Source organism: Anser anser, assembly GCF_964211835.1.
Source record: "Anser anser genome assembly, chromosome: 11".
Classification (NCBI taxonomy): domain Eukaryota; kingdom Metazoa; phylum Chordata; class Aves; order Anseriformes; family Anatidae; genus Anser; species Anser anser.
In genome coordinates, this window is record NC_139732.1 from 12,183,646 (window position 1) to 12,211,336 (window position 27,691).

The 27,691-nt window shown below is 53.4% G+C and overlaps 2 protein-coding genes and 1 long non-coding RNA gene across 3 annotated transcripts; 2 read left to right on the forward strand and 1 right to left on the reverse strand.

Moving 5' to 3' along the window:
- The first annotated feature begins 152 nt into the window (after nucleotides 1-152).
- MATCAP1 (microtubule associated tyrosine carboxypeptidase 1) lies at nucleotides 153-19,460 on the forward strand. Its single transcript, XM_083852015.1, has 6 exons — nucleotides 153-726; nucleotides 6,164-6,307; nucleotides 16,492-16,624; nucleotides 16,830-17,135; nucleotides 17,773-17,870; nucleotides 18,677-19,460. The coding sequence occupies exons 1-6, from the start codon at nucleotides 256-258 to the stop codon at nucleotides 18,839-18,841; spliced, it is 1,317 nt and encodes a 438-aa protein (XP_083708141.1). The 5' UTR covers nucleotides 153-255; the 3' UTR covers nucleotides 18,842-19,460.
- Nucleotides 6,314-14,492, forward strand: LOC310905573. Its single transcript, XR_014589139.1, has 3 exons — nucleotides 6,314-10,169; nucleotides 10,270-10,368; nucleotides 13,628-14,492. It is a non-coding gene; the product is annotated as an uncharacterized lncRNA (long non-coding RNA).
- Nucleotides 19,461-20,147: 687 nt separating the features above from the next.
- On the reverse strand, nucleotides 20,148-26,920 carry TMEM208 (transmembrane protein 208). The gene is made up of 6 exons (XM_083852018.1): nucleotides 26,852-26,920; nucleotides 26,653-26,748; nucleotides 26,518-26,577; nucleotides 26,269-26,405; nucleotides 21,664-21,748; nucleotides 20,148-20,605 (listed from the first exon to the last, which is right to left on the reverse strand). Exons 1-6 carry the CDS (start codon nucleotides 26,855-26,857, stop codon nucleotides 20,468-20,470), a joined length of 522 nt encoding a protein of 173 aa, XP_083708144.1. The 5' UTR covers nucleotides 26,858-26,920; the 3' UTR covers nucleotides 20,148-20,467.
- Nucleotides 26,921-27,691: the final 771 nt, after the last annotated feature.

A 27,691-nucleotide genomic window follows, 5' to 3' on the forward strand; every position in this document is an offset into this window, starting at 1 on the left:
GGAAAACCAGGCGGGTTGCAGCGCCGGGCACGGAGGCGGCTCGGCTCCGCCGCCCGCAGCCGGGCCCCGGTGCCCGGGGATCGCCGGCGGCCGCCATCTTCCCGCCTGCCCCCCTCGGGCCGGCCCCGCTCCCTCAGCCGGGGGCTGGGCGGCGCCTCGGCGGCGGCGGGCGGCGCTGTCCGCGGCTCTCCGCTCCGGCAGCCGCTGGGGGCGGCGGCGTGAGGCGGCACCGCCGGGGCCGCCGAGCTGGAGGAGATGGTGCTGGACCCGGGGGCGGCGGCGGCGGCGGGCGGGCAGGGCCGCGCCGTGCTGGGCGCGCTGCCGGGCCGCGATGGCTCCCGGCCGTGCTCCTGCCCGTCCCCTCCGCCTCGCCCGGGGCCGGGCAGCTCGCCCCGGTGCCCGAGGGGGACCCGGCGGCTGTCGGAGAGCGGCGCCGGCATGCGGCGCAGCGGCAGCACTTGCGCCGTGAGCGGCGGCAGGATGCGCTCCGCCGCCTCGCTGCCCCACATCGGGCGGCCGCGGGGCGAGGAGGGCGGCGGCGGCGGCGGGGGCGGGCGGCGGAGCCCCTGCCTGCTCGTGGCCCTGCGGCCGCTCAACGTGGAGGCCGAGCGGGAGCGGTTCTTCCGGGCCCGCTTCGCCTACGACCCGCAGTTCGAGTACGCCGAGCCGGTGCCCGAGGCCGTGCTGGACAAGTACCGCGCCGCCTCCGACCGCTTCGTGGCCCAGGTGAGCCCCGGGTGCGGCCGCGGGGACGGGCCCGGGGAGCCGGGGTTGGCTCTCCCCGAGCCCTCCGTTTGCCAAGGCCGTCGCCTCCGTTTGGGCGGCGGGAGCATCGCCCCCGCTCCTCCCGTCCGGCTGCCGGAATGGCAGCCCCGGGGAGAAGTGCGGGTGCGCTGCGTTACACTAGGGGCTGCACGCTCCTCCCCTTCCTCCGGCCCCTCGAGGAAGGCCATGTGGGGAGGAGAAGTGTTAAGGTGTTGGTGAGCTGAGAGCCCCCCTTCAGCTCCGGGACCCCCAGCACCGGGACGTGGAGCTGTTGGAGTGGGTCCGGAGGAGGCCACGGGGATGATCAGGAGGCAGGAGCACCTGTGCTGTGAGGAGACGCTGGGAGAGCTGGGGCTGTCCAGCCTGGAGAAGGGAAGGCTCCAGGGAGACCTCACGGCGGCCTGCCAGCCCCTAAAGGGGGCTGCGGGAGAGCTGGGGAAGGGCTTTGTGTCAGGGGTGTGGTGACAGGACAAGGAGTACCGGCTTTACATGCAAAGAGGGAAGGTTTAGACTAGACATCTGGAAGAAATTCTTACTGTGAGGATTGTGAGGCACTGGAACAGGTTGCCCAGAGAAGCTGTGGGTTCCCCATCCCCATCTAAGCTCTCCCTTAGCTAAATATTCTACCTACAGCAGTAGCACACCTTCTCTACCCGGGGGATGACCCCTTCAGGGGCTGGACCACGCTCCGAGCCTCACGCTGCCTACAGGTGTGCAGCCGTGGTTCGGAGCTGGTGCTCTGTGAGGCACGCTTGTGTTAGAAATAATGGGCGAGGAGCTGCAGCACGAGGTTGGCTTGCCTTTGAAGCAGCCCCCAGCCTGTGTGTCCTGGCGGTTGTGTTTGGTCTGTGTTCTGGAAAACCTCAGGGTTGTCCTGCATGGTACCCATAACACATAACTGTTGGCAAATGTGGACAGTAGCTGGCTGTAGGCACTTTTTACGGCAGTCTCTGTGTTTTATTCTTAACTGCTTCGGTTGGATATAAGCTACTGAAATATTCCTGGCTTGTTCTCCGCCATAGATAATAATTACGCATGGATGACAGCAAGCAGAGCACCCAGTCATCTGAGCAGGAGGGAACAGGCAGGAGGCAAGAAGGAAGCGGCTTTCACGATGCTGTTGGTAAACAAGCCCCAGCCCTTGCCCAGGCACTGTCAGGCTGACGTGGGCAAGGGAGGCAGAGCTGGACGGGACAGCAGGGGCTCGCTGTGAGGAGCAGCTGCGAGCAGGCCATGCCCTGAGGTCTTTAAACTTGCTGCATCCATACAGCTGAAGCAATTTTGTTCAAGTAAGCAGTGCGCACATCGAAGGGGCATGCCCTGTGCACGAACTCATGCACATTAAAAGTCACGCTCACTATTTGTTGAGGCCATGTGGAGCCTTTAGAGATCAGTCTTGGTATGGGTCGGGATGTCACGCTGATGTAGGAAAAAGTTTGTCTGCAGTGATGACCATCTTAGTTGCTTCAGAGGAAGAGGAAAAAATTGTCCTTAGTAACTATCAGACTGGCACACAAGAGGTGCTTCTTTGCACCACTTAGTTGGGAGTTTTCCTGTAGTGTTTCGAAGAGCAGCTTCTCGACTGCTTAGTTTCTTGGTTTTTGACCACTTGTATTGCAGAGATGAGAAGAGAGTACTTGTTTTCATTTTGGTATGCAGCAATTGTATCACCTCATGCTTCTGCATCTCTAGATGAATGTTACCTGGGCTGCTCGGTCCCTTTCAGTAAACAACTTTCTAAAGAGTTAGCCTTCTCTGGTGCTGTTTCTGCTGCACCTCCGCCCCGGTGACATTGGTGCCAACAGTGCTGTTTTGGGGGAGGTAGTCTGATTCCTGTAATGACCTTGCTGGCTTTTCAGTGATTTCTTTTGTTCCTTCCTGCGTTTAAGTGTGTCTGAGTCTCTGATTAATGCAGTAAATGGAATTGTTCAGAGCTACTTCCCCTCTTCTAGGACAGTTGACTTACAATATGAATAATTGAATTTATTTGTCTCTGTGCATTACTTTGAATGAAACAGCCTTCATAAATGGCGTGAATGTTCTCATCCTGGTTCTTACACTCATTGCAAGAGATATTAGTGTTAAATATTTCTCCCTGTCTTTACAAGTTCTCTGATGTCTGTGTGATGTGTCTTGGGAGAACAGAGGCTCTTCTGCCTTCTGGAAAAAGCACAGCATGCACAAGTCATGAATGAGAGCCGTTGAGAAACATTTAAATTCTGTAATTTGGATGGGAAAGCCTTGTGGAGGTGAGAGCTCAGTTAAAGAGGAGATGAATGGGAACCTGGCAGCACTGGTGTCAGTAGTCCTTTGCTGATACCCTGCAGTTGCCTCCTTTCAGTCCCTTTTATTTTGGGAGACTTTTTTTCTAGGCAGCTAACAAATGTCTTTTAAAAACCTGCATTAGTCATGGAGCTTAAATTACGTTTTTTTTTGCTAAGTTAACCTCTTTGTACAAACCAAAATCAGCTCCCTCCCTGTTCATACTTTTCATGTTTTGAAATTAATGACCCCTTCAGTTCTGCTGAATCGGCTGCTCTGTGCATGCATTGTGGGTTTTTTGTTTGTTTGTTTGGGTGTGGTTTTTGTTTGTTTGTTTTTCATAGAAACTGAATAAATCAGAAGGGTCCTCCTAGCCTCATGACAATAGAGATCAAGAAGACTGTGTGTTGGCAACCCAGTTTGTCAGAGGATTGAGAACAGCATCAAGGCAGGGCTTGGACCCCCACCTGAGTGCTTGCTGCCCCTCGACACGTGGTGGTGCGCGTGCTTGTGGGCTGAGCTGGTGACAATCTCCTGCCCCGAGAGCCGGCCAGGACACTGTCTGGGCAGGAAGGGCTGACGTGGTGCTCAGCAGCTTCTCAGAAAAGCAAATGTGGTATCTTAGGAACTCTGCTGTCTGTGACCTGCCTGAAGGTCGGCGCAGAACGTGCTCTTTGTGCACCATCTGTGCCCAGTTCCTCCTTGCCTCGTGCTTGTGGTCTTAAGGCCGCGAGTGCAGCTTAGTGCCCGTCTCATGGCTTGGGATGGGGCTGAGCAGCAGCGAAAGTGCTTGCAGAGAAGGTTGTGGTCGCTGAGCTCCTGAAAGCGGCAGATGTGAGGGGTTAGATGTTAGATGTTAGAAGCAAGTGACCTTCAGGCAGGGAGCGAAGGCTGTGGAGCACCAGGGCTCCCAGAGCCGCGGCGTGCCATAGCGAGCTGTCGTCCCCATCTTCAGCAGAGATGGTAACGTGGAGAGAAAAGGGGGGGAAATGCAGTCACAGAAGTGGAACATCTTAAACAAAAGCTGCTCCTGGAAAGACAGAATAAGTGAACTGAGAATAAAATTTAGCTGCTTAGGGGATATTGTTCAGGGAAGGAAAACCTGGAACTTCTGTCGTGGGAGAGAAGGGCAGGCACAGAGCCCCTCTTCCAGGCCATCGCTGTGGCTGTTCTAGGCGGTGTGAGTGCTTGTGTGGGCAATAAGCATCCGTGTCATAACCCGGGGTGTCCTTAGGAGCAGGGAAGGGGATGGCAAGGGAGGGGGTGAAAGCTCCTGCAGGGCTGCAGCCAGTGGCTTTACCAACCATCAGGGTGAGATGGGAGAAAGGACACTCTGCACCTGGGTTCAGGAGGCTCCTCGCAGCTTCCTCTGCTCCCTGACTCGGGTGCGTATGAGGAGAGGCCCTGGGTAACGCCGACCTGAGGTCTGAGCCAGGATGTAGCCCCCGTGCTCAGTGTGAAGTTGCCCTCTACTTTGTGCATGGCGTGAGGTTCGGTGGAAGTTGGTGCTGTGGTACAGGTCTAGTAAAGAGGCAGTACTGATGGTGTCTGGGATAAGAGTTGTAGTGAAACCACCGCCAAAGGCGTGAGTGCCCCTTCACTGGTAAGTACATAACCGTGCCTTTAATTCCCTGTGGAAGCCACGCGTCCTCCTGGTCCCCGACCTGGCTGTTCATGCAGTCAGCCCAGGTGCACTGAACGCTAGCACCACAATCATTTCCAGCCTGTAAAATACTAGTGATCAGCTTATCTCATCCCTCTCGCAATAAGTACAGTTCCCATTAGGGTCTGAACTTGCAAAAGCAGCGTAAGTTGGAGGAGGAGAAGGAGCAAAGCGTGCAGCTCAGCTGGAGGAGGTAGTTAAAATGCACGCAGCTTTGTCCTGGGCTAAAAAGCTCAGCAGCACAAGGTGAGCAGGAATCCTGCAGGCAGCCCTTCAGCCAGGTTTACAGATGCAGTAAAACTGCTGAGAAAGTCCAGAACAAGCGCCGAGGAGCTATTGTATTCATCCAATTTGAAATATGTGTTAATAGGCTAGAGAGAGTCATTGCTTGAAATTGACAATGCAAACTCACTTTCTGGGTAAGAAACAGACTAATAAATGTTTGCATTGTATAGATGGTACATGAATGTTAATGCTAATAAAATAGCACATGCTGCTCTTATTAAGATGCTGTTTTTGCAGTAGACTGGTTGTGTTGAGACCCTGCCTGAAGAAGAGGAAGCAGCGTTGCTGCCAAGAGAAATGCTCGTTATGGGGGCTTTGCTACTTGGCATGCTCCTCTGCTGAGAGTTTGCATATGCGGTCCTGACCCTTTTGTGTCTTGAGTGCTGTGTTGAAATCGTCATTTCTACAGAAGTTCTGCAGAGCAGATGTGGTAGCTGGTGAAGAGCAAACACCCTGAGCTGCTGCAGTCATTTTAACTTCCCCACCTCCTTTTTAAAAACTCTGCGGCTGATTTGTACTAATTTTGTTGTCCTGATATAGCAGAGGGCAACAAAATTCTTACTTCTTACAGATTACTCTTCTGCAACTCCAGTCATGAGCCCATCCTGTTTTCATACTGTGATACTTTTATGCCAGGCCAGAAGATATCTTGTGCCAGGAGCTGTGCCCTCTCAGATGCCTTCCATGCTGTGAGTTCCTGAAATCAGGCCAGTGTTGCAACAAGCAACTAATAAGCAAGTCAATAAATTTGCAAACACTAAAGTTTCAAAGAGGAAGTGAAAGCAGAAAAGATTAAAGTAATCATGGCTTTAACATCTAGAAGCGGCATGCTACACACAGTAAGGCTGTTTCAGTTCTGCTTTGCCCGATTCCCAAAATAGACATTTGTGAGGATTTCTGAAACAACAAAATGCAGACAGAACATGCCGCGGGCCATGCTGGCAGTGTTACATATCGATCTGTCCTGGTACTTGCCTACCATCGAGATGTCCTAGTCTTACTCTTCTGCTAGGTATCACAAAAATGTCTCACCTCACAGGCTCTTGACACTTTGCAGTTGCTTGAATCCTTTATCAGTGATTTCTTCAGCTGGGTTTTGTTACACCTGGGAGTTTTGGTGCTGTGGAAGATGTGCTTGAGAGCGGAGAGGATGTTTTGACCGATATTTTGTTTGTGTGTGTGTGACAGGCCATTAGGATCATTCATGCTGTCCTGGAGAAGTATGGGACCTATGAGAGCTTTGAAGTTGCCACCGGTGGGAGACTGCTGAGCAAATGCCAGATCTGGTCTGTTATTCGAAAGTACATGCAGAAGGAAGGCTGCGTGGGAGAGGTAATCATCGTCCTTGTTTTTTATCATTTGTAAAATAAATGTGCAAAATATTTTATTTTTCACCAGTGCTTTTGTTCAGCAAAGTGTCAATTCTGATAACAGTCCAGTTAAGAAGTGTTTTGGGTACAGAGGAGAAACCTACTCACTGGGGGAGAGAAGCTTGAGAAACCCGTGTCTCAGGGCAGGAGTTAAAGTAGTATCTGAGACCTGAGTTTGTAGTGCAGCATGCAATAAACAAACTTGGTGGCATTTTTGTTTGCAAAAGGGTTTCACGAAGGTTTTCAACAGTCCTCTGCATTGCTGTGTTGCTTCTGGAGATGCTGGACTCGTTCTGAGTAGCTTCTTCAGGCTATTTACGGCTCCCAGCAAAGGCCACCACTGCGTAAGAATCTGGAAGTGGGTTGGACAAATGTGGTACAAATGCAGGATTTTTTTAGCCTGGCCATCGCCTGATGCAAGCTCAGGGCCGGGTGTTTTGTGCAGCTTTTGGCAAGCTGGGAGGGGCAGCACCTCTCAGTATCAAGCTGCCTGAAAAGAGCGGAGCAGCAGAGTGGGCTGCAGCAGCAGTTGGACTGCGTGCTCCTGAACCTGGCCTCAAGGAAGAGCAGGGTTTGGAGCAGGAAGGAGCAAAGGGAAGCAGGTCTACCTTTCTCTTTCACCTCGCAGTAAATCGCTCTGCTTTTCTACTCTGAACTGTGGCTCCCTTCCATCTCTGGCATGTCTCCTGGCTGGCTGCATCCTGGAGTTGGGGAGCAGGTGCTAGTTGTGTCTCCCCTCCTCCCCCCAGTTTCCCTTGATTTCTCATTCCAGAAATATCTCCCTTTTATGCTTGAGAGATAGCGGAGCTGCTGCTTGGCCGCGTGGCCAGGCACAGGGGTGGGGAGTATTTTGCTGCCTCCATGAGGCATCAATTACCGTTGGGAAGAATAGCCTATTTCTGCTAGCGGTGCTATGGCAGAAATCTCTGACAGCTGGGTTCATTCACATGTTCAAAAGCAGAGACGGGGGAGAGATTTCCTGCTGTTCTCTGGGATGTACTGGGTTATGGCGCTTTGAAACTCCAAGCTGAGGCTTTCAGAGTGGCAAATACCTCGTTGAGATATTACTGGGGGTAATTCAGCTGTGTGGGAAGGAGGGTGGAAAGTTCAGCATCTCTTACTGCTCCTTGCTGCACATGCCGTGCTGCTTTCTGACGGTGCCCGCTGGGCGCAAACCTAGGTCTGGGGAGGCAGGAGGGATTTTCAGCTGGCTTCCTGAAGTTAGCCAAATAACCTCCCCCCTTCCAAAGAAAACAAAACCCCTGCTGCTCTGTAACAGTGGAATTGCAAGAAACTAAGCCAAAAATCTCAGGCACTTAAATAAGCAGGTTAAAAAAAAAGAAACAAGTTCCTTCCTTTCAGCTTGTTTACCCCTTGGTTCCTGCTCTCTCAGGAGCACTGTCCCTTTCTCCCTCATCTCAAAGTCTCAGTGAAAAGCTGAAAACAAAACGTACCTGTGTACATTCATCTCGTCCAGTGGTCTCTGCCTGCTCCTTGTACTCCTGATGCTGCTGTCACAGTTGCGTGGTTGGAAACCTGCTCTCCTTTAACACCGAGCTCACAGGTGTTACAAAGCAGGGTGAGGAGCTTGGGGATTTGTCTGTTCCATGAGTGTTTCCTGGCAGCTGGACATGCACGGGCAGGAGGGATGCCCCGAGGCTTCGTTTAAGGGGCTTTCTCCTCTTCCTGCCTGCAAGATGTGTGCAAAACACTTCCATGGCTCCAGGGCCAAGTGGTGAGAAGTATTTCCGGGCCTCGCTTTGCTTTTTGCTTGCGGAGTTGCCTTTGGCTGTAGGGCACAAGGAGGCACAGTTAGCGTGCACAAGTGCTAGCTGCTGTAGGAGGCTTCCTCACCCTCGCCGCCTGGCAGCAGTGCAGGGTTCAGGTGAAGTTCCTCCTCCGGCTCTGCGTGGCTTGCTCCAAGGTCCCCGGAGGTGTCCCTGGGATGTGGACGTGGTACCAGTGTCCTCCTCAGCCTTTGTTCTCTGTACGTGCTAGGTTGGGACCAGACAGTGGTTTGGGGGTTGGATTTGTTTGTTTTGCTTTGGGGTCTTGTTTGTTTTTATTGAAAACCCAAATGACAAAACAAACAAACAGAACTGAGGTCATTACACATTTCAATTCTTCAGAAGTTTCCTTGCCCCCCAGGGATTACCTGTCAGCCAGCGATGTGCCTTTACAAAAAGAAAAAAGAATCACACTTTGTTCTCGAATCTTAACTTATAAACACCTGCTTATGTTCTCTCTCTTTACTTTATTAATTGATTAAATTCAGCTATTACGTTCCTCTCTGCTAATCTAAAACAAATTGTTCCATCTGGGCAGAAAAACACCTTTTCTTAAATATTAGCGTATGACTGACTTTCTGCCAGCCCTGTGTAATTTTCCCTTTGTTCAAGGGAACTAAGAGTTCAATTATTATGTTTGCACATTGGGGTGCAAGGTGCATGGCTCATTTATTCTGAAACTTCTGATAAGCGCCTGTAAAACCATTCAAACATTGGTTTGTGCGTTACCAGTCACTACAAATGGTGTTGGATTTCCCTGGGGAAGGGAAGAGGGAAATGTTTCACCTGTTCCTGCACAGCAAGTGTTGTGAAACGTTGCTCCTGCTGTGGGACAAAAACTTGCTGGAACTCCTGTCACTGCTGCATTGCTGACGATCTCACGTGCTGCCGAGGCACAGAGTGGTTTCATGGGGCCATCTGCCTCCCTCCCCTCCCTGCTGCCTGTGTCTGTATTTCCTGACTGCTGCGTGCTGTACGCTGTCTGCTCTGTAGTGCCGTTTGCTTTTCTGTTGCCAATTTCATGTTGCACATTAATCATACTGAGTTTCTTTTAAGAAAGAAAAAAGAAACTCTACCCGTGGGGCCCCGCAGGTCACCCAGCTGCTAGGGGCTGCGTCAGCCGCGAGCGCCCTGCGGTTTTCCCGGCGCCTTCACTGCAGAGCATCGCTCTGGCAGGATGCGGGAGGCACCACCACCCCGCAGGGCTCAGTGCGGGTTTTCCTGGTACAGGTCTCAGCCCTGCGGTGGCTCCCCAGTTGTAGAATCATACCAACAGCTTGGTTTGGAAGGAACCTTAAAGTTCATCCAGTTCCAGCCCCATCAGAGATGGAAGAGCACAGAACCGGGCTGTGCCGTGCTGCTGCAGCGTAGAAAAGCTCCCAGGCCTGTTTGACCTGTGCTGCAGGGGCTTCCTCGGCACTGGGGGCAGCCCCAAAACCACGAGGTGCTGCGTATTTGGGAGCTGGGCATGCAGCATGGGCTGTTGGCCTGCAGCTGAGGAAAGTGCCGTCAAAAGCTTGTGTCTGGTGTGGCCAAAGTGTTCGCGAGGGGCTGTGGGTGTGCAAGCATGGCTGCTGCTTTCTCTGCCTGGCCTGGCTGCGGTGCAACTCCAGACCTTCAGCTACAACCCCTGCATCAACCAGAAACACGAAGTCGAAACTTGAGCTGCTTCTCTTTCCAGCTAATTAGCAAGCAAACAGCACTTTGGGGGATGCTAAAATAGAGCTGCCTGGCCCGAGTGAAGCCCCAGGACAAACACTTGCGCAACATCTAGACGAGTCTTTACAAAACTGGCAAGGAGAACGATTGTTTGGGTGTACAGTAGGAAAGGAGGCGTACCTCGCTCCCGTGCTCCAGCGATTTGAGCAGCCTGCAGATGGGCAGGGCCGGTGGCGTTAGCTGCCAGGGTGGTGTCAGTGCAGAGCGCTCCCCTCGCACCCCTGCGCCCATCCCTGGCACTCGAGGTGCAGAGGGATGGTCTGAGCTGTGATGAAGGCAGGATACCAGTTTCCAGCACCCCAGGGAGCATGTTTACGGGTAAGTATTTGCACCGCAATTAACTTCACGTATTCGAGAGTTTCTTTGGCGTGGTCCAAGCTGCAGGTTCTGAAGCTGTTCTGGTTGTGTTCTGGCTCAGGGCTGAGGTGATGCTGCCGGAGCTCGGAGGCCTCCTTACAGTTGTCATGGATCTCCCAGCTGCTCCCAGTTTGCACCAAAGTAACCCTTGACTCTGTTGGTAAGTATTACGCAGTCATCCATGGCACTGTGAAATGTCCTTGGTTTTAGTGCTCCTGGCTAGCGTGTCCCTGAGCCCTGCCAGCAGTGCTCGCCCTGCCCCATCCCACCCCAACCTGCCAGGACTGAGCTGTCTGTGCTGCAGAGCTGGTGAGAGGCTTTGGCTCCATCAGCATCCCCTGCTTCCTCCCACAGTTTTTGGGGATGAGCTCTTTTCTCTGCCGTTACACCCACAAACTGCACAGACAGCTTTGTGGCCTGCAAGGATGTGCTGGAGATTGTGCTTGGAATTCAGGCCTGAGCTGTGAATACTGGTCAAAATGAGAGAAATCACAGATCTGGAGAGCTGGCCCTTCTGCCCCAGGAATAAGACTTCAGCTGCAGTTGTAATCTCCTGTTCTCACAGTACCTGTGCCTAGGCAAAATGGGGGTCCTGAAATAAGGAGAGTGATGCTGCCCATCGGGAATATGGGCTGGCCAGTGCAATTGCTCTGCAGACCTGACTTGATTACTCAGCAAAAGCCAGCCTTAGAAAAACCTGTGCTCTTCTCCCTTGGGTTCTGCAATACATTATTCGGTTTTGAAATTGGGATTTGGAGAGTGCCTGGGGTTCTGTAACAAAGATGCCGAAGGCTGAAACGAGTGCACTGTAAAGCAGCGGTGACTGAGCTGACCTTGCAAGGGTCTGTGCTTTCCGGTGGAAGCCTCAGGTTTCAGTGCCTGTTGCTGAATCCAGAGATGTGCTGCGGGCAGTGCAAGGTGAGCATGGAAGCTGCAGTCGTCCCTGGTGATGTGCAGTTTCCCTCTGATTGCTCCTGGAGAGTTGGCTCTGCACAGGGCAGTTCTTGGAGCTTCTGCTCGATAAGACAAAACGACGCTATCACTGGATTGCAAACAAACACACGAAGAAACCTCCACAAGCCAATGCCTCTAAAAAGTCATCAGGCTTTCCTAAAAAGGATGAACAAGGAATTACATGGCGAATTTTTGCCTGTCTTCAAATTGTGGTGCGCCCCAACCACCCTGCATGCGTCCATGAGACCGCATTGTTGGTGCTCACATGTGGACTGTGACGTGCAGCTGTCCCCTTGGCTGCAGGGCTCCTCATCCTCCAGGTGGTCACTGATCCTCTTTCCCAACCCTCACCACAGTCTGCTTTCTTCCCTCAGTGGTTTTGTTCTCCTGCCCAACTCTGTTTTATCTCCTGCTTAGGAGACCTTCATCCCTTTTCCCCTGAATGTCACATGGCCTTTAGCCACTGCAGACCAGTGGCTTCCTGAGCCAGAAGCTGTTGGTGTGTCTAAAACCCCTTCCATTCATCTGACCAATTTTGAACCGTTGTAAACCAGCAGGGTGCACAGTTAACTGATGCTTCTTTGTCCTGAATCTGCTTCCTAATCGCTTTACTTGATGTCATCTAGCTCTTGTACAGAAACTAAGAGTTTCCTTTTCATATAGTTGGGTTCAGCATTGCTGTTCTGTGTTGTTTTTACTTTTTCTTTACCATGAGAGAAGAAAAAAAAAAGTCACAAGTGCTGCTGTTGACTTGAATTCTTCCTCTAAAGATTCAGGGATGTTCTTGCTTGGAGTTTTCCTCGATTTACATTGTGCTGAGGGAGTGCTTTCTTCCTTTTAATTCTTACCAGCTTATCCCAAAAGTGCTTGTGCCACTAGGCATCTGGACCTGGTTTCAGCTCTGAGCATCACGTTCTCAGCTACCTTTGATTTTCCAGCAGTTGATTCTGTTCTCCTTGCTCACCTTGGTGGGTGTCAGATAGGAAGAGGGAAGGAAAACAGATGGCTTTGAACTGCTCCATCTGCCTTCTGTTTATCAGGCACGATACCAAAGATTGATGGGCAGTGCTTGCCTTACAGCGTGGCTAGACTTGTCAGTTCTTTTTTGCCAAGGCCCATGCCGAACGCTTGCACTGTCAGCAGATCATCAGTGCTGTGGCTTCAGCACTGAAGGCCTGTGCCGTCTGGGCCTGGTGAACCTGGGGCCTACATGCGAAGCATTTTCCCCGGGATCCTTGTACGTAGGCCTTAGGGGTATGTCAGGCCTGGTGATAAATCCAGGGAAAAAAATCAGCTCTCCACCCTTTCAAGCCAGAGCGCTCTGTTGCAGATGTTGCTCGCCGCTTATTGAAGCAGCAGTGTCTGTACCTCTGCGGGCCTCTCCAGAAGAGGGATCTTGTCGGAAGAGGGACCTCCCTGACCCAGCTCAGCCCTGGCAGCCCACCCAGACTGCGGCAGTGGTAAGACCTTGCTGGGCATCCGTGCGGACACCCCCGCTGTTCAGTGAGGGCAGCGCTCGAGCAGGAGCACTCCTGGCGTGCGGGTTCACCGTCACCACTGAGCATCACCCTGGCATTCAGAACAACTTCTTCCCGCTGTCAGAGCCACGTCGACATCTATGCAGGTGTAGGAACCAAAGGTCTCTGGGGAAGCAATCTGAGCTGCAGCTGGTCTGAGAAATGCTTTTAGCCATTGTGTGGGACCTGAGAGGAAGAAATCAAAGGGCCCTGTATCACTCCTGTAATCAGTAGTGGGAGAAAAAAGTATGAATTTCCAGCAAATTCACTCCTGTCAAGTAAGGAGCAACCTGTGCTGTGGATGAAAGAAGAGGTACATTCTTCAGCATGGCATTCCCCTGTATTGTCCATGAACGGGTCAGGTTATCATGAAGCCTGGCTAGTTTTCTTCAGTGTCGGGGATTAAGGTGCCAGTGCAGACAGGAAGGGAGAGCTGGGTGTTGTCACAGCGGCGGAGATGATCTGCATGGAGCATTGACCTCTGTAACTTGATCAGTGTTGTTAGACTCCCAGGTTTATGCAATACTGCTGTCATTTGCATGGAATCTTTTACAGAGTTGTTTTCACAGTTAGCTTTTGAACGATTGAAACTTGAACTGTTCAGGGGATGCCAAGTGAGCGGCAGCCTCCCAGAAACGACCAGCTGGGATAATCCCAATGAAGCAGCTCCCTCTGGTACAGAGCTTAGAGGAGGCCTGGAAAACCACTGAATACATGTTGTTGTCCTTGTGGAATTCAGTGTTGTGTGGTCAAGGATGGACAATTGGAAACTAGAGAAAAGCAGAGACCTCAGTGAATTATTTTTATTATTATTATTATAAACAGACTGGGGGAAAGCAGACATAAGAGAGAGCTTTTACCCTAGGGAAGAAGTTATTTTTTTTCTGTATCTACCCAGGATTTTCTAGTACCTAAAGACCATCCCCCTTGTGTTTTTTTTCCCTGTAGGGGCAATTAAGAGAGACAAGACAAGATGTGGACCTTGCCTGGCCTGTCCCAGCCAGCTGAGCATCGTGTGTTAGCTGGTGTTCGTGCAGCTGAAACCCACAAGCTGACACAGCGCATCGTTCTGTGCTCCTCGTAGAAGCTGTAGGTCAAACAGCGAAGCCTGGGGGACACAGGACTCTGAGAGGAGTTCAGGCACCAGTTCTGTGTTGAAGAACACAGCAATGACTTCGAGGGAGCAGGAAGAGTGCTGTGACAACGGAATGCATTCCTTACCTTCTACTTTAGGCTCTGCCCCTTGTCTCTTCCCTTCCCCTCCCAGGTTCCAGGATTTCAGCCCCAGCTAGCTGTATTTGGGACTGCAACGCAGGATGTCTAGGTTGTGTTCCTGTCACACCAAGCTAACACAGAAGATGGGAATTGGTTAAAATAATACCAAAGTGTGGCTCATATGTGCCTCCTTATTTCTGCTTACAGTGAAGCTGTCTCTGGTTTTCAGCTGCATCTCCTAAAATCTGCAGGACCCAGCTGACCAAGGTACCAGGTCAGGACTTGTGCCTGAGGACAAGGTCCAGAGCGGTGACCTCTGCGTGCTGGCTGGGTGCAGGAAGGGGCAGCAGAAGTGCAACTTTTATTTATTTTGAATTGTTTACTGGAGCAGAAATAAAGCTCAAGGATGCTCCCATGTTAAAAGTAAATTTGCAAGTCTTTCCTCTGTGTCTTCTGTAGTTGTCTATTTTAATCCAGTTAATTGTGGTATAAGTCTTTTATGCTGTTAATTAGCACAGTAGTAGATTCTGCTCTGTTATGATGCACTTCTGGCTTTAATGGACAGCTTTACACAATAATAAATCGGGGTTTAAAACAAGCTGATTCAGTCTCCTCTCTTTCTTTTATAAAAGAAGTAAGAACTGTAGTGTAGTAGTATGTGTGCGCATCAGTTTGGGCTATGCTAGCGGTTTGGCAGTGAAAGCCAAGAAGCTGAGAGGCAATTCTTGCTCAGGAGTGTGACGTTGTCAGCTTTCTGCTTTTCATCCTGAAGTTTCAGCCATGAAATAAGTGTTTTTAGAGTTCATACATGTGTGACAGATGGATTTTTGAGATGCAAATGGTATGTGCCTGTGGTATGTGCCCGTGAGTCCTGTATGCCTGGCTGAATGGGGTTTGGTTCTTCCTCTCGCTGGGGCGATGCAGGATCCCACTCCTGGATGGGTCTGAGGGCACTGATGTCGGATGTGAGCAGCTGTCTTGGTTCCATCATGCACAATATCCAGGTTTCCCAAAATAGCCGTTTCTTTCTGTATATTTACCAGTCCCGCTGAGGATTGCAGCTGGCAAGTGCCCAGGTAGGAAGCCTGCCTACCACGTGTGTGGCTGGCAGCTCATGCTGCAGGTATGTTGGATGGATCTGTCCTTGTTGCTCTTCTCTTGAAGCCTTAAAAGGGAAAATACAAAGGAGATGAAGGTGTGAAAATGGATCCAGGTTCCCTTGGGGGATATTTTTGGTGGTTACTCTAGGGGTTGAACCCATAACAAAGCAGTTAAGGCCCCATTGCTGCACGCGTAGTGCTGAAGGAAAGCTGGTCGATGAAGTGGCTCTGTTGGGGCAAAGTGGCGAAGCTGGTGCTCTTTGTGCTTTGTTTCACATTGCACTGTACTGAAAAACCTTTGCCAGAGAAGCGGGAGCAATGCAGTGAAGCATGCAGGTGGCACACGGACACTGTGCAACCCCAGCGCGCTCTGCCCTTGGCTGTGTGCGGGAGCCAGGTGCCTGCTCCCCAGTTTTTGTCCAGTGCAAAAGTAGCGCGTGCCCCCGTGCTTCTCCCACTCCTGTGGCTTGTAGACCTGGTCTGGGCTAGCAGGGGTGAGGAGAGAGCGGCTTCAGGACACGCTGCTTGCTTGATCTTGGTCGGTTTATCACAAAAAGTAAAATGCTAAGGGTTAACTGGGCCACAAACTGCACCAGTCTCCACAGCTGCTGCTGATGGATGGAGGTAAATCCCAGTGTCACCAGGGGTCTCCTGGAAGGCTGCTGGTACCGCAGCAATCTGCCCCCCCAGTGAGTTAATTGGGGGTGCAGGAGATGCTGGGAGGGGACACAACTGGGCAGAGGACTTGGGACTAAGCAAAGAGATATTCCATGCTGTACGACGTCATGCTCAACAATAAAAAGGGCAAAGAGGGGGTTTAGGGAGGTTAGCCATCTTTTGGTTGGGGACTGGCTGGGCATTGGTCTACCCATGGGAGGTGGTGGGTGAAGATGGAAGGCGGCACGTGGCCTGTGGTCCTGCAGGCTGCAGGGATCTGCCTGCAGCGGGAGGGGTGCTGGAGATGGGCTGGAGCACAGCCTGCTCAGAGTCCGTGGCTGTAGTAAGGCTAGAGGAGCTATTTCACGTTGGGCTCCGGGCCTGTCCTGCTACATCTCTTTGCAGGGGGATCAGCTGTTCCTTCTTGGTGCCACCTAAGGACAGTGCCCTCCCACACTGCCACCATGTGTGTCCCCTCTCTCCCTGCCCAGGAAGCGGCTGTGGCTTTCCCAGGGTACAGGACTATTACCAAGATTTGATAGGGCAAGCGTTGTACAGTCACTGCATCACAGGGTGGTTGGAAAGGGACCTCTGGAGGTCATCTGGTGCAGCCCCCTGCTCAGTCAGGGTCACCTAGAGCAGGTTGCCCATTTTCTCATCAAGTCCAGGGAGCCCCCTGGTATCTGAAGTTTTGACATACCTCCTTTCTGGACTGGAACAGCTTTAGCGTGTTTTCTTTGGACACTTTGAAGAATGACCCAAGCCATCTTCCAGCAGTCCCGGGCTGCGTGTTGAGGAGGCTTGCTAACAGCCGCTTGCCCCCTTCTCCCTCCCGCGCAGGTGGTGGTGCAGCTCACCGACGACCTCCTGTCCCAGGCCGTGATGATGGTGGAGGACAGCCGCCCGACGCTGGCGATCAACCTGGCCGGAGCCCGGCAGTACTGGCTGGAGGGCATGCTGCGCCACGAGATAGGTCAGCGGGGCCGCGGCAGCGGCGGGGACCGGGGGCAGAGCTGCCGAGCAGGGGGGAGGCTGAGCGTCCCCCGATGGCCATCAGCATCATGGCCTTGGGGCTGGGATAGCAGGCGGGATGAACACGATGGGGGTTAAGCTTTTGGTGGCCCGCAGCGGCTCACCAAGTTGTTCCTGGCTGACGATGCTCGCTCTTGTCCCCCCAGGCACCCACTACATCCGCGGGGTGAACAACACCCGCCAGCCCTGGCACAGCTCGGAGGGCCGCAAGCAGTACAGCCTGAAGCCCGCCAACCCCACGGAGGAAGGCTTGGCCAGCCTGCACAGCGTCCTCTTCCGCAAGCAGCCCTTCCTCTGGCGCGCGGCCCTGCTCTACTACACCATCGAGCGGGCCAGCCGCCTCTCCTTCTCCGCCCTGTTCCAGGACCTGGAGCAGTACGTCCAGGACGCCGGCGTCCGGTGGGAATACTGCGTGCGGGCCAAGCGAGGCCAGACTGACACCTCTCAGCCAGGTACAGCTCGGGGAGAATGAAGCCTTCCATTTTTGGAAGTTTTTTTAATTATTTATTTAAACAAGTGTGTTTTGGTGCTGGGTGGCTTTACCATCACCAGACTCACAGCCAGAACATCCTTTAAAGAGGTGGCTCTGCTCCCCTCTCATCCCCAGCTCTGCTTTCACATGGGTTTACACTTATCTTTATGGCAGTTTTGCACACAGGACAGCCCCATCACCTCTCCGGCTGCTCAGTCAGCCAGGGGTGGATGGGGCAGCCTGGAGAGACCTGGGGCGTCATCCCAGTCCAATAGATCTGAGCAGAGCAACTTGTATAAGCTCCCAGGGAGCCAAAGGAGAAAGAGAGCATTTTTTTTTAGGGGGTGAATTTAGATTCTTGCATTAAAAAAAAAAAAAAATTAATCCCAAGGAATGGTGAGTGTCCCTGTAAGAGGCTCTACTGCCTTCCTTCTTTCCCAAGGGCTCTGGCAGATGGAGGCTCGCTGCACTCAGCTGCCCAGGCTTCGTCTCAGCACAAGTCCCCAGTGCTGGCTCTGCTCATCCTTTGGGCCTTTCCTCCCTTCACACCCGGGAGGATAAGGCTTGTCCTGGGGAAATCGCCTGATTGCACTTCCTGGGCCTTCCCTCTTTTCCAGGCTGCTTCAGTAAGGACCAGGTGTACCTGGATGGGATTCTCCGCATCCTGCGACATCGGCAGACCATCGACTTCCCTTTGCTGGCTGCCCTTGGAAAGGTAACGGCACGGGTCAGCAGCTGGAGCCCCGCACCAGGAAGGGGCTTTCTGGTTTGGGGCAGCCAGGACTGTTGACCTGGGGAGAGCAAATAGGGGGTTTTTCCTGGGGCAGCAGGATGAGACGCTGCTTCAGATGCAGTCTCAACTTCCCTCCGTACAACAGAAGTGAGCCTCAACCTTGGCTGGAAGGCATTCAGCTCTTTGTATTTCTGTGTACTTACGGGTCTCCAAGCTAACACAGAAAGGCTGTGTGAGCTGTAAAGACCCAAGGAAGGGTGGGACAATCTGTCCTCCTCCATGGGAGACCTTCAGGGAGAGGCTGGCGGCTGCTCTGAGGCCCTTTCATGGGGCTCTTCCCTCTGCTCAGAGGGCACATCCTGGAGAGTATGGCTGATTAAGGAAACCCACAGAAACATCACTGACAAGCTGCTGGACACCTTAGCTAGCTTTTCTGCAATTGCAACCAGTGACAGATTTTTTTTTTTTGGTGCACCTGCATTGAGATATTAGTTTGGTTGGTTTTTTTTGTTTGTTTGTTTGTGTTTTTTTTTAAATTAAATACGCTAGTGCATAGAAGCTCCACAGTATTACTTGTCCCTAGAATTAAAAAAAAAAAAAAAAAAGAAGACCAAACCCACAAACTCATCCTTGCAAATCCTTTCCTCACCTGGTGCCTCCCCACAGGCTGGAGGGGAATTTGGGCAGCATGAGGGTGGAAACCCCCGCTGGGCAGGCAGAAAGGTCACAGTGGGCCAGAAACCCTTCACTGGCACCCGCTGACCTGCCCGCGCCCTTCTTCCCATCAGGTCTCCTACGAAGATGTGAACCGCCTGAAGAAATTTGGGGTGCTGGAGAAGGCCCGCATCCCCCACTTCATGCAGGACCTGGAGCGGTACATGAAGCAGCTCGACCACATCGTCACCACCAACCAGCTGAACGAGCAGGAGCTGGAGGAGCTGCTGCCCGACTGAGCGGCACCGGGCACCCCGGGTGTCTCAGCGCAGCCTGCCAGCACCTGGCTGCTGCTGCTGGCTCTATTTATTTGGTATTTATTGGGGCTGTCGAGCCAGTCCTTGCCTGGAGAAGACAGCACAGCTTGGGCTTCCATCCGGGAGGCCAATGTGCATGTACCGCTGCGCGGGGTAGCGCAGCTGAGATGGTCAGTGTGGTTGTTGTTGATTGTTGCCCCCCCCGCCCAGCTCCGTGCATTTTCGGGGAGTGCTGTGCCACTCTGTGTGGTTTTGGGGAGACAAGGGTTTGGCGGGAGCCAGGGCAGAGCCTGGGAGCTGCACCGGTCCCGCAGCAGGAGGTTGCGCTGGGCTGGTTGCAGTGGGGAGAGCACGGGAGGATCCTCAAGGTACCGGGGAATGTTCCCAGCTCCCCTCGTGCCCTCCCTGGCAGCAGGAGATACTTTAATTCCTCCAAATAACATCTGCTCTCCCTGCTCCTAGGTATCTGCCCTGTCCCGGCAGACCATGCAGACCCACAGATAATCATTATTGCGCGCCCCAAATCCAGCCACTCTGCCTGGCATCAAGGCACAGGAGGACTCAGGGCGGGGAGCTGGCTTGATGTTATGAAAAAAAAAGGTGTAATAAAAAACATGTAATGGAAACTACGTGTTGGCAAGACGTTACGGATCGCATTGAGTGCAAAAGCTTAGCTGGCACCACTGCTAACACAGCCTGCTCACATGGGCAAAGCTGCATGTTTGTGAGCTGGTGCGTCAGGAGCAGGAAGAGGTCACCAGGGTGTAAAACCCCCTAATGAGCAGGGACAGCACAAGTAAATTAACGCAGGCAACAGCAGGTGTTGCCCTGAGCCGTACGTGGTTTCTAATGTGGGCTCTCTGCCACAGTCACAGCACCCCAGCTAAGCCATCCATGGGAGTTTTTAAAACAAAACAAAAAAAAAGATTTGGTTTTTGCTTCTGCTAGCTGGAGCTTTTCATCCCACCGAGCTCCCGTAAAGGTAGTACAGGCGAATTTATGGCTCCAGAGAGCCCAGGCTCAATCCCAAAAGCTCCAAGCTTGGCTACAAGCTCAGTTCATAACCCTCCAGCTGCTCCAGACACTCCCAGTCTCACAGGGCAGCTGAGGCCCCTCTGCAGGCTGCTGATACTGCAGCAGGCAGGACGGCACAGAGCAGGTGTGGGAAGGGATGAGACAACTGAGCTGGGGGATTTTGCTTCCATCTGGTCCAGGCCTCCAAGAATATGCTGGCGTTTTTAACCGCTCCCCTCTTTGAGCACCCCTGCATGAACACACTGCCAGCATGGCCAATTAGACTCTGCTCTTTAATATAATATTTCCTCCAGCATTGCAATCCCCACCCTTGAACGCGATACAGCACTGCTTTAGAAAGGTATTTACACATCCCAGCATAACCCCCCCGCCTTGTCATCACAAGGAGCAAGGCCTCGACTGGCACTAAGAAACCAACCAAGGGAAGTCTCTTGCAGCCTTCATCATGGAATGGCAGCAATGACAGAGGGCAACATAGATACTGTGATGGTTTCGGATTGGTTTCTGTCGCATCCCTGATGAAATAACAGCATGGAGATGAGAGACAGGGTTAATCCATCTCCCCGGCCAGGGCTAAAAGCGCTTCATCTGGCGGCGTTCTTGTCGGCGCTGCTTCTTCTCGTTTGGTTCCTGACTGGCGGCCGAAGACTCGGCTGTAAACCAGGGCCCCAGGATGTTCACCCACAGGAGGTACAGAGCACGCCCCGGAGCCTGCAAAACACGTGTGGCAGCAAACTCAGTCACTGCGGAGGCAGCTTTGGCAGGTCAGGACGGCTGGTCCTACAGGGGAAGCCGAAGGAGCTAGAAAATATCTACAGGCTGGGTCAGGGACATCACAAGATGCACTGATATCAAAGGCAGTGGCAAGCACCCAAAATAAGTGGCCTGGTTTCATATGATTTGGGACCTTGCATACGTCTCTGGGATCACAGCACTCAGACTTCATGTATGGAAATCCCAGCATCAGTTCTGAATTACCCAGAAAGATCCGGCTTCCCAGACGTTCTGCTTCTCCCTCCTTCAGAAACAAAATCACATTTCCCTGAATGAAAAAACACGATCCATATGGTGTCCAGGGTAGTCAGGGCCTAGGCTGCCCCCTGCCAGAACCAGCTAGAAAGGAACTTGGGAATAAGGAAAGAAGGTATCTTTCTACTCCCCCAAGATTGCATTACGTATCCTCATGGGATATGCTCAAAAAAAAAAAAAAAAACCACCACCACAGTTGCTTTAATTGCTTGGAGATTTTTTTACCCTTTTGCAAAAGCAGTTTTAGCTGGAGGCACATGAGAAATGTTTCAGCAGTAGAAAGCACCCGGTATGTTAAGGAGGATCAAAGCCTGCAGAGTTTGATCTACCAAATGGCATGGGGTGCAGCAGTTCCCAGCCTCAGTCAGTGCTGGTGAATGACTGAGAAAACCAAACAAGAAGAAACACAGCCTGTTTGTCACAGTCACAGAAAGGCACAGAAAATAGCTCTACGCACAATGAGGGCTTTAATCTGCCTCATGCTTCCTGTTGCCATTTCACAGGACCAGAGGGAAAGGCCAAGGTCAGGTTTTGCATGATTTACTAGGAGGTTGAACCAGAGGGATCAGGATTTCTTTCCCTCATATTTTTACAATGTTTGATGAAAATAAACATAATTATCAGCAGTTTCAGCCTGAAACAGGACACTTTGAAATGGAATGGATAAATAACGTCCTCAGTTCTGAAGACAGGGAAAGACAGGCACAACTCAGAGCAACAAGAACAACTGCAGGGCTTACCAAGAGCCAGAAGTACCAGACGTAGAGTGAGAAGCAGCTCAGCACTTGGACCATAGCTGTCAGCAGGATCACATCCTTGAGGTGCCTGAGGGAAGAAAAGCAAAACATGAGCCCCTCAGTTCCAGCCCCCACCAGCCCGAGGCAGCGCTGAGAGCAGTGATGGACAGGAACAAGCTGCCCACTGCTCCACCACCACCCTCTGGGGGAGCCGAGGTTCAGCAGCGTGTCAGAATCAAAAAACCACTATTGGAGCAGGTAAAAAACACTACAGGAGCAGCTCCCTGCTAGGGTGGGCGCCTCACCACAGAGCTTTGGATGGTGGACACCGCTCTGCAGGTGCCGGGCTGCAGGGAGAGCCTTGAGCCTGCCTCTGACGCCAGGAGATGGCCCTGCAAGGACCCCCTGCCCTGAAGGAGGTGGGCCACCAAATGAAGATCTATGAGAAGTGAGCGGGCTGCGCACCATCAGAGAAGACGAGATGGGAATTCATCAAATGAGAATTCATCAGAAGAAGATGGATAGGATCTTCTCTGTGTCACAGCTTGAAGAACCTCAGACCACAACTGCAGCAGAGAAGCAGGCAGTGTCCAGAGGTAAGCACAACCTCTGGAGAAGGGGAAGGATGGAAGCTGCTAACTTCTGGCACCAACAGGGAAGCTCCTGCCCCACCTAAGGGCTTACACCTCCGAAACAGGTTCACCACCGTCAGCACTGAAGAGGAGCCGGATGTCCCTACAAGCAAACAAAGGGGTGCACCTCACCCTAAACCACCCAAGACCGCCAGGAAGAAATGAAGTCATCACGAGGGGGATGCTGCACAGGCACATCGCAAGTGCCTGCCACAGGGGACAGAGGCACCCACCCGGTGACCTGACCTGTCACCCAGGGAGGCTTGCTGCCTGCTGGGCCGGATCCAGGATCTGCAGGGATCCAACATCCCACATGCGAGCTCTGGAGGCAGTGGTCAAGGGCATGGGAGCCCAGGTGGTGGTCTCAATCCCGACAGCGAGGGGAAAGGGTGTGAGGAGGAGGGCAATGTACAAGTCAGTAACTGGCAGCAGAACTGGTGTTGGTGACAGGGTTTGGGGCTCTGTGACCATGGGATGCCATTCGCAGATCAGCATCTGCTTGGAAGAGATGGGATCCACCTCACAAAGCGAGGTAAAGACATTTTCACCAACAGGATGGCAGACCTCGTAAGGACGGCTTCCAACTAGGAACCACGGGGGAGGGTGAGAGTAAGCAGCAGCCCTGAGAGGGAGGAACGGACAGGTCACTGCACAAAGGGCATGGGGTGATGTGACAAGGAGAGATCACAAAAATCAACAAAAGGGGGCCTCAGTTGGGTCACCTCCAGCATCTGCCTGTAAGCGAGGAAGTGCCTACAAGGCAGCGCTGTGGAAAAATCCCCCAGTCCCTTTCGAGGAACTCAACACACGGGCTGCTTCCCTTAAGCGCCCGTATACCACTGCACGCAGGATGGGGAATAAACAAGGAGATGTGTGTGCAGCTGCAGGGGTGCGATCTTGTTGGGATCAGGGAGATGTGCTGGGACAGCCCCCATGAGTGGAGCGTCGCAGTGGTGGGATGCAGGCTCCTTAGGAAGGACTGGCTGGGACGGCGAGGCAGGGGCTGCCCTCTGTGAGAGAGCAGCTGGAGCGCTGGAGCTCTGCCCAGGCACGGACAAGGAGCTGACCGAGAGTTTATGGGTTAAGATTAAAGAGAGAAGAGGTACAGGTGACAACATAGTGGGGGTCTGCTACGGGCCCCCTGACCGGGAAGAATAACCCAGCTGAACATAAGCCAGTGACGTGCCATTCAGGAAAAGAAGGAGCCTGGGCTGCACTAGGAGGAGTGCTGCCAGCAGGTGAAGGGATGTGATCCTGCCCCTCTGCTCAGCACTGGTGAGGCCACACCTGGGTAATGGGTCCAGTTCTCTGCTCCCCAGTACAAGAGACACATGGACAGACTGGAGAGTCCAGAGAAGGTGCATGAAGGTGCTGAAAGGACCGAAGCATGTCTGCTACGAGGAGGAGCTGAGAGTTGGGACTGTTCAGCGTGGAAAAGAGAAGGCTCAGGGGGGATCTCATCAGTGTACATAAATACCTGAAGGGAGGGTGCAGAGAAGACAGAGCCAGGCAGGGGACAGGACAAGAGGCAGTGGGCACAAGCTGGAGCACAGGAGGTTCCCTCTGAACATCAGGAAGCACTTCTGTGCTGTGTGGGTGACGGAGCACTGGCACAGAGAAGTTGTGGAGTCATCACTGGAGATATTCAAAAGGTGCCTGGACACAGTCCTGGGCACCCTGCTCTGGAGTACCCTGCTGGATGAGTGGCTGGACCAGATGACCTCCAGAGGCCCCTTCAACAGCCTCATCCAGTCTGTGATTCTGTGATAATCTGCTGGAGCAAGAAGCACTCGAGTCACATCCAAAAATGGAGTTAAAAAAAACAACAGCAAGTGCAGTGGTAACGAATTAGCTTGTCTCATTCTGGGCAGCACAGAGCAAAACAAAGTGATGTTAGGTATTCATCAGTTGGATTACGATGGGACACCATCATCACACCGAGCACACCAGACACTGCAGAAATTACCATCAACAATGCTACGATGGAATACTGAGGTTCAGAATTTAGTGCATCACCGGAGGTCACCCAGGGGGACCTCCCACACTGAGCCCAGCTCTCCAAAACACCTGCAACTCCCTGCACCGTGAGATCAGCCTTCAGTCCCAGTAGGTCAATCCCTTGACAGCGCCATCACACCCAGGCAGTGGGGTAGCTAGCATGCTCTGTTGCCGAAGAGCATCCCTCACAACTAGGATACCCAAGACAACATTAAACTCCCTTATTTTTCTTAATCAACTGTCCTGTATTGTGTTTCCATAAAAAAGGGTATCCAAAATATTTTGTGCTTTTAGAATTACTCAAGAGAGCCAAAAGAAATGGCAAGTATAAAACAGGAGAAAAATGCTCAGCTGACAAGCAAGGAGTTACTACAGGATGAGCACAGTGTAAAGCAACCGGCTCACAAGTTGTCCTAGAAATAATTCCCTCTTTTTCTGTCTGCATTATCCCTGTGGCTGCGTCTCCTACACTGGACATTTGTGTCACTGTGCTGCCTGTAGAAAATTCACTACTCAAGAAGCAAAACCACAGCAGATGGGAGTTCATCATGTGCAGAGAGAACAGGTTCTGTGCTGTGTCAGTAAGGCTGCCTGCTAATAATGTCCCTATTCATCTGCTGGCTGGAGAAATGAGACTTGTGTTAAAAAAAAAAAAAAAAGCAAAACGTGGGCCTTCCAGCAAGAGGATGCTTGACGTGAAAATGAGCTGCTTCCCTGGGCAGGACTATTACACCTTGACTGTCAGGTAAGAAGCTGAAGCAACCTGAACACTGATGAGAGGACAACACAAACCAGCAATGCTCAGCCTGTAATCCTGCCTCCCCAGTCCAACACCTGCATAGCTAATCCACCCAAAAATGCCTGCTTGCCTCCTCCTCTACCTCTCTCTCCTGCCTGATTTGGATTACAGTTCCTCTGCTGGACACAGAGCCCCACTGTGTTTCTTCACAACTCCAACAGCAAGTGAAAGACAGTCATAAACCTAAAATCATACCAACCCCAAAGACATTGGAGGGAAGAGGCCAAGAACTCCAGACACCTCACTAAATGCACACTGAAGTACCACAACAAAGACTGAACCAACAGACGGGAAGCTGAGGGCAGGGAGAACAGAGAGCCAAAGCTGGAGTGTCCAAAACTGCCTTACAATGTTCTAAAACTAGCTTGGGGTTCACTGTTGGAAAACACATGAATCTAGAAAATATTTCTACTGTTTCTGTAGAGTTATCTCCTTATTTTATTTAACATCGCTTTGCAGGAATTACTGTTGCGTGTTCCTTAATCAAGGGAAAGGGAGTTGTGTCGCCTCTAACACCGAACAGGCACTCCGCACTGTCTGGAGACAGATGTAGGTAAAGCACAAGTATAGAAGGCAAAAAGGCCAAGGTGGTGCAAGGAGTTAAGGTGCTGAGCAGGTTTTTTAGTACGGAAACAACTGAATTAGAACAGATCAAGACACCGGCAGTTTGCAGCCAAGCTGGGGTAGCTGGCAGCGTGCGCCCTTCTGCCCTATCAAGCACTACCTGCAGTGGTGGTTAATAAAAAATAAAATTTCACCGTGTGCTGCGAAGCGCGCAGGGGGTCAGCGCTGCCTCTTCCTGACAGAGGGTTTAGGCTGCTCCAGCTGAGCTGGATCTCCTGTGGGATCTCCTGTGGGATCTCCTGTGGGATCTCCTGTGGGATCTCCTACCTGCGCGCCTCGGCACTGAGGCAAGGCCCTAAGGACGGACGGACGGACGGCTGCGGTCCCAAGCTGACCGCCCGCGTGGCGGCTCACGACCGGGCCAAGCGCTCAGCTAACGAGGCCGGTTAGGCTCATTCTGGGAAAGAAGGGCTGAAGGCCGGCGGAGCAGCGAGCGGAAGGCTGCCGGCTCCCCTCGGGTGAGCGGGGAGCGCCGCCCGGCCTCCTCCCGGCGCCCTGCGAGCGCGCTCAGGCAGCAGCTCCTGCTCACCTGGACTGCGCGGTGCGGACACTCACTCTGCCATCCCCTGCTCCATATTCAGGTCAATTCCCCCGTCGGCAAGGCTGCCATCGTCTGTGAAAGACGGCTTTGCCATGGAGTTCATGGAGCGGTAGCTGGTGCCGTAGACCACGGAGCTGAAGACGAAGGCGAGCTGCAAGGAGCAAAGAGCGCTCGGGCACCGCTGCCTCCGCCGCCGCCGGGCCGGGGGGCAGCGGGGGGGGCAGGGGGGGGCCCCGGCCGGGCCCCGTCTGCCCGAGGCTCACCCACGTCCAGGCGGAGGCGGCGGGGTAGAAGATGACCAGGTTCACCACGGCGTACACGGCCTGCGGGGAGAGCGAAGGCGGCGTCAGCCCGGCACGGCCCCGCGCTGGGCCCTGCCCGGCCCCGGCCGCACTCACCGAGGCCCCGAGGATGATGCGGAGGTAGAAGCGCAGCGTCTCGCGGTTCTCCTCCAAGATCTGCTTCTTGCCCTTGGTGCCCGCCTTGCCCTTGGGCTGCGGAGCCAAGAGACGCGGTCAGCGGCCTCGCCCGGACCCCGCTCCCCCCCCCCCCCCAAACCCCCAGCCCCCAGCGGCCCGGCCCGGCCCCGCCGCTCACCGCCATGGCTCCGCGCTGCGCCGGCACCGCCCGCCGCGGGGCGGGGATGGGGCGCCCGGGGCCGCGGGGAGGGACGGGGGCAGGGCCTCGGCCTCCGCATCAGCGCCTCGGCTCCTCCTCGCCGGGCCTTGCCCTGAGCCCCTCCGGCCTGCTCCGGCCGGCCGCTCGCCTCCCTCGGTTGTCCCGTAGCGCTGCCGCCTTGGTGGCCTTGGTGCTTCGGTCTCGCCGCTGCTGCCCCAGGACAGCTCTGTTCAGTGCCCGGCCAGGCCCCCGAGCAGCACCCTGTGGGCCTCGTATCTCCTTCTGTGTTTCCAGCACCAGCGCTATTTCCAATACACCCTATTTCCTCCCGCCTCACCCGCTCAAATGTCCCGCGTCTGTCCTGGTGTAAGCAGCCTCCTGGGCCTCCTGGGCATGGAGGAGCCCAGGAAGAAGCCTGAGAGGCGAGAGCCGCCCCAGGCACACGGGGATCCCAGGTGGGACGGAGGGGATGGCCTGCAGGGGCCTTTCCAGCACGGGGGCCTTGCCGTGTCCCCTGCTGTGGCCAGGCCTCTCCTGGCAGTGGTGTGTGGCAGTGCCATCATGGTTCGATTCCCCCCCAGGCCACCAGCAGGGTCGGGGGAAGCGGCTGATCCTCCTGCCACAGCTCAGGGATGGGTGGTGAGCATGTGCTTTGCCCTTCGTTATCTCCTTGCCTTGGCAGGAGGAGGTAGGGCCAAAGTTCAGCGGGAATTTTGGAAACATGGGCCTTCTGTCACCCTGCCCAACGCTGGAGGACATTCCCAAGGTCCTTCCTGACAGAAGGGGCCAGAAGGAGCCCCACGCCTCTCTTCATGCCCT

Coding starts and splice junctions, on each gene's coding strand:
- TMEM208 (XM_083852018.1), bottom strand. Junction 21,749..26,268: donor ATGGAGCAGGGGATGGCAGA/GTGAGTGTCCGC, acceptor TTCTTCCCTCAG/GCACCTCAAGGATGTGATCC. Junction 20,606..21,663: donor TCTGGTACTTCTGGCTCTTG/GTAAGCCCTGCA, acceptor CGTGTTTTGCAG/GCTCCGGGGCGTGCTCTGTA.
- MATCAP1 (XM_083852015.1), top strand. CDS start 256: ATGGTGCTGGACCCGGGGGCGGCGGCGGCGGCGGGCGGGCAGGGCCGC. Junction 727..6,163: donor CCGACCGCTTCGTGGCCCAG/GTGAGCCCCGGG, acceptor TGTGTGTGACAG/GCCATTAGGATCATTCATGC. Junction 16,625..16,829: donor CATGCTGCGCCACGAGATAG/GTCAGCGGGGCC, acceptor TTGTCCCCCCAG/GCACCCACTACATCCGCGGG.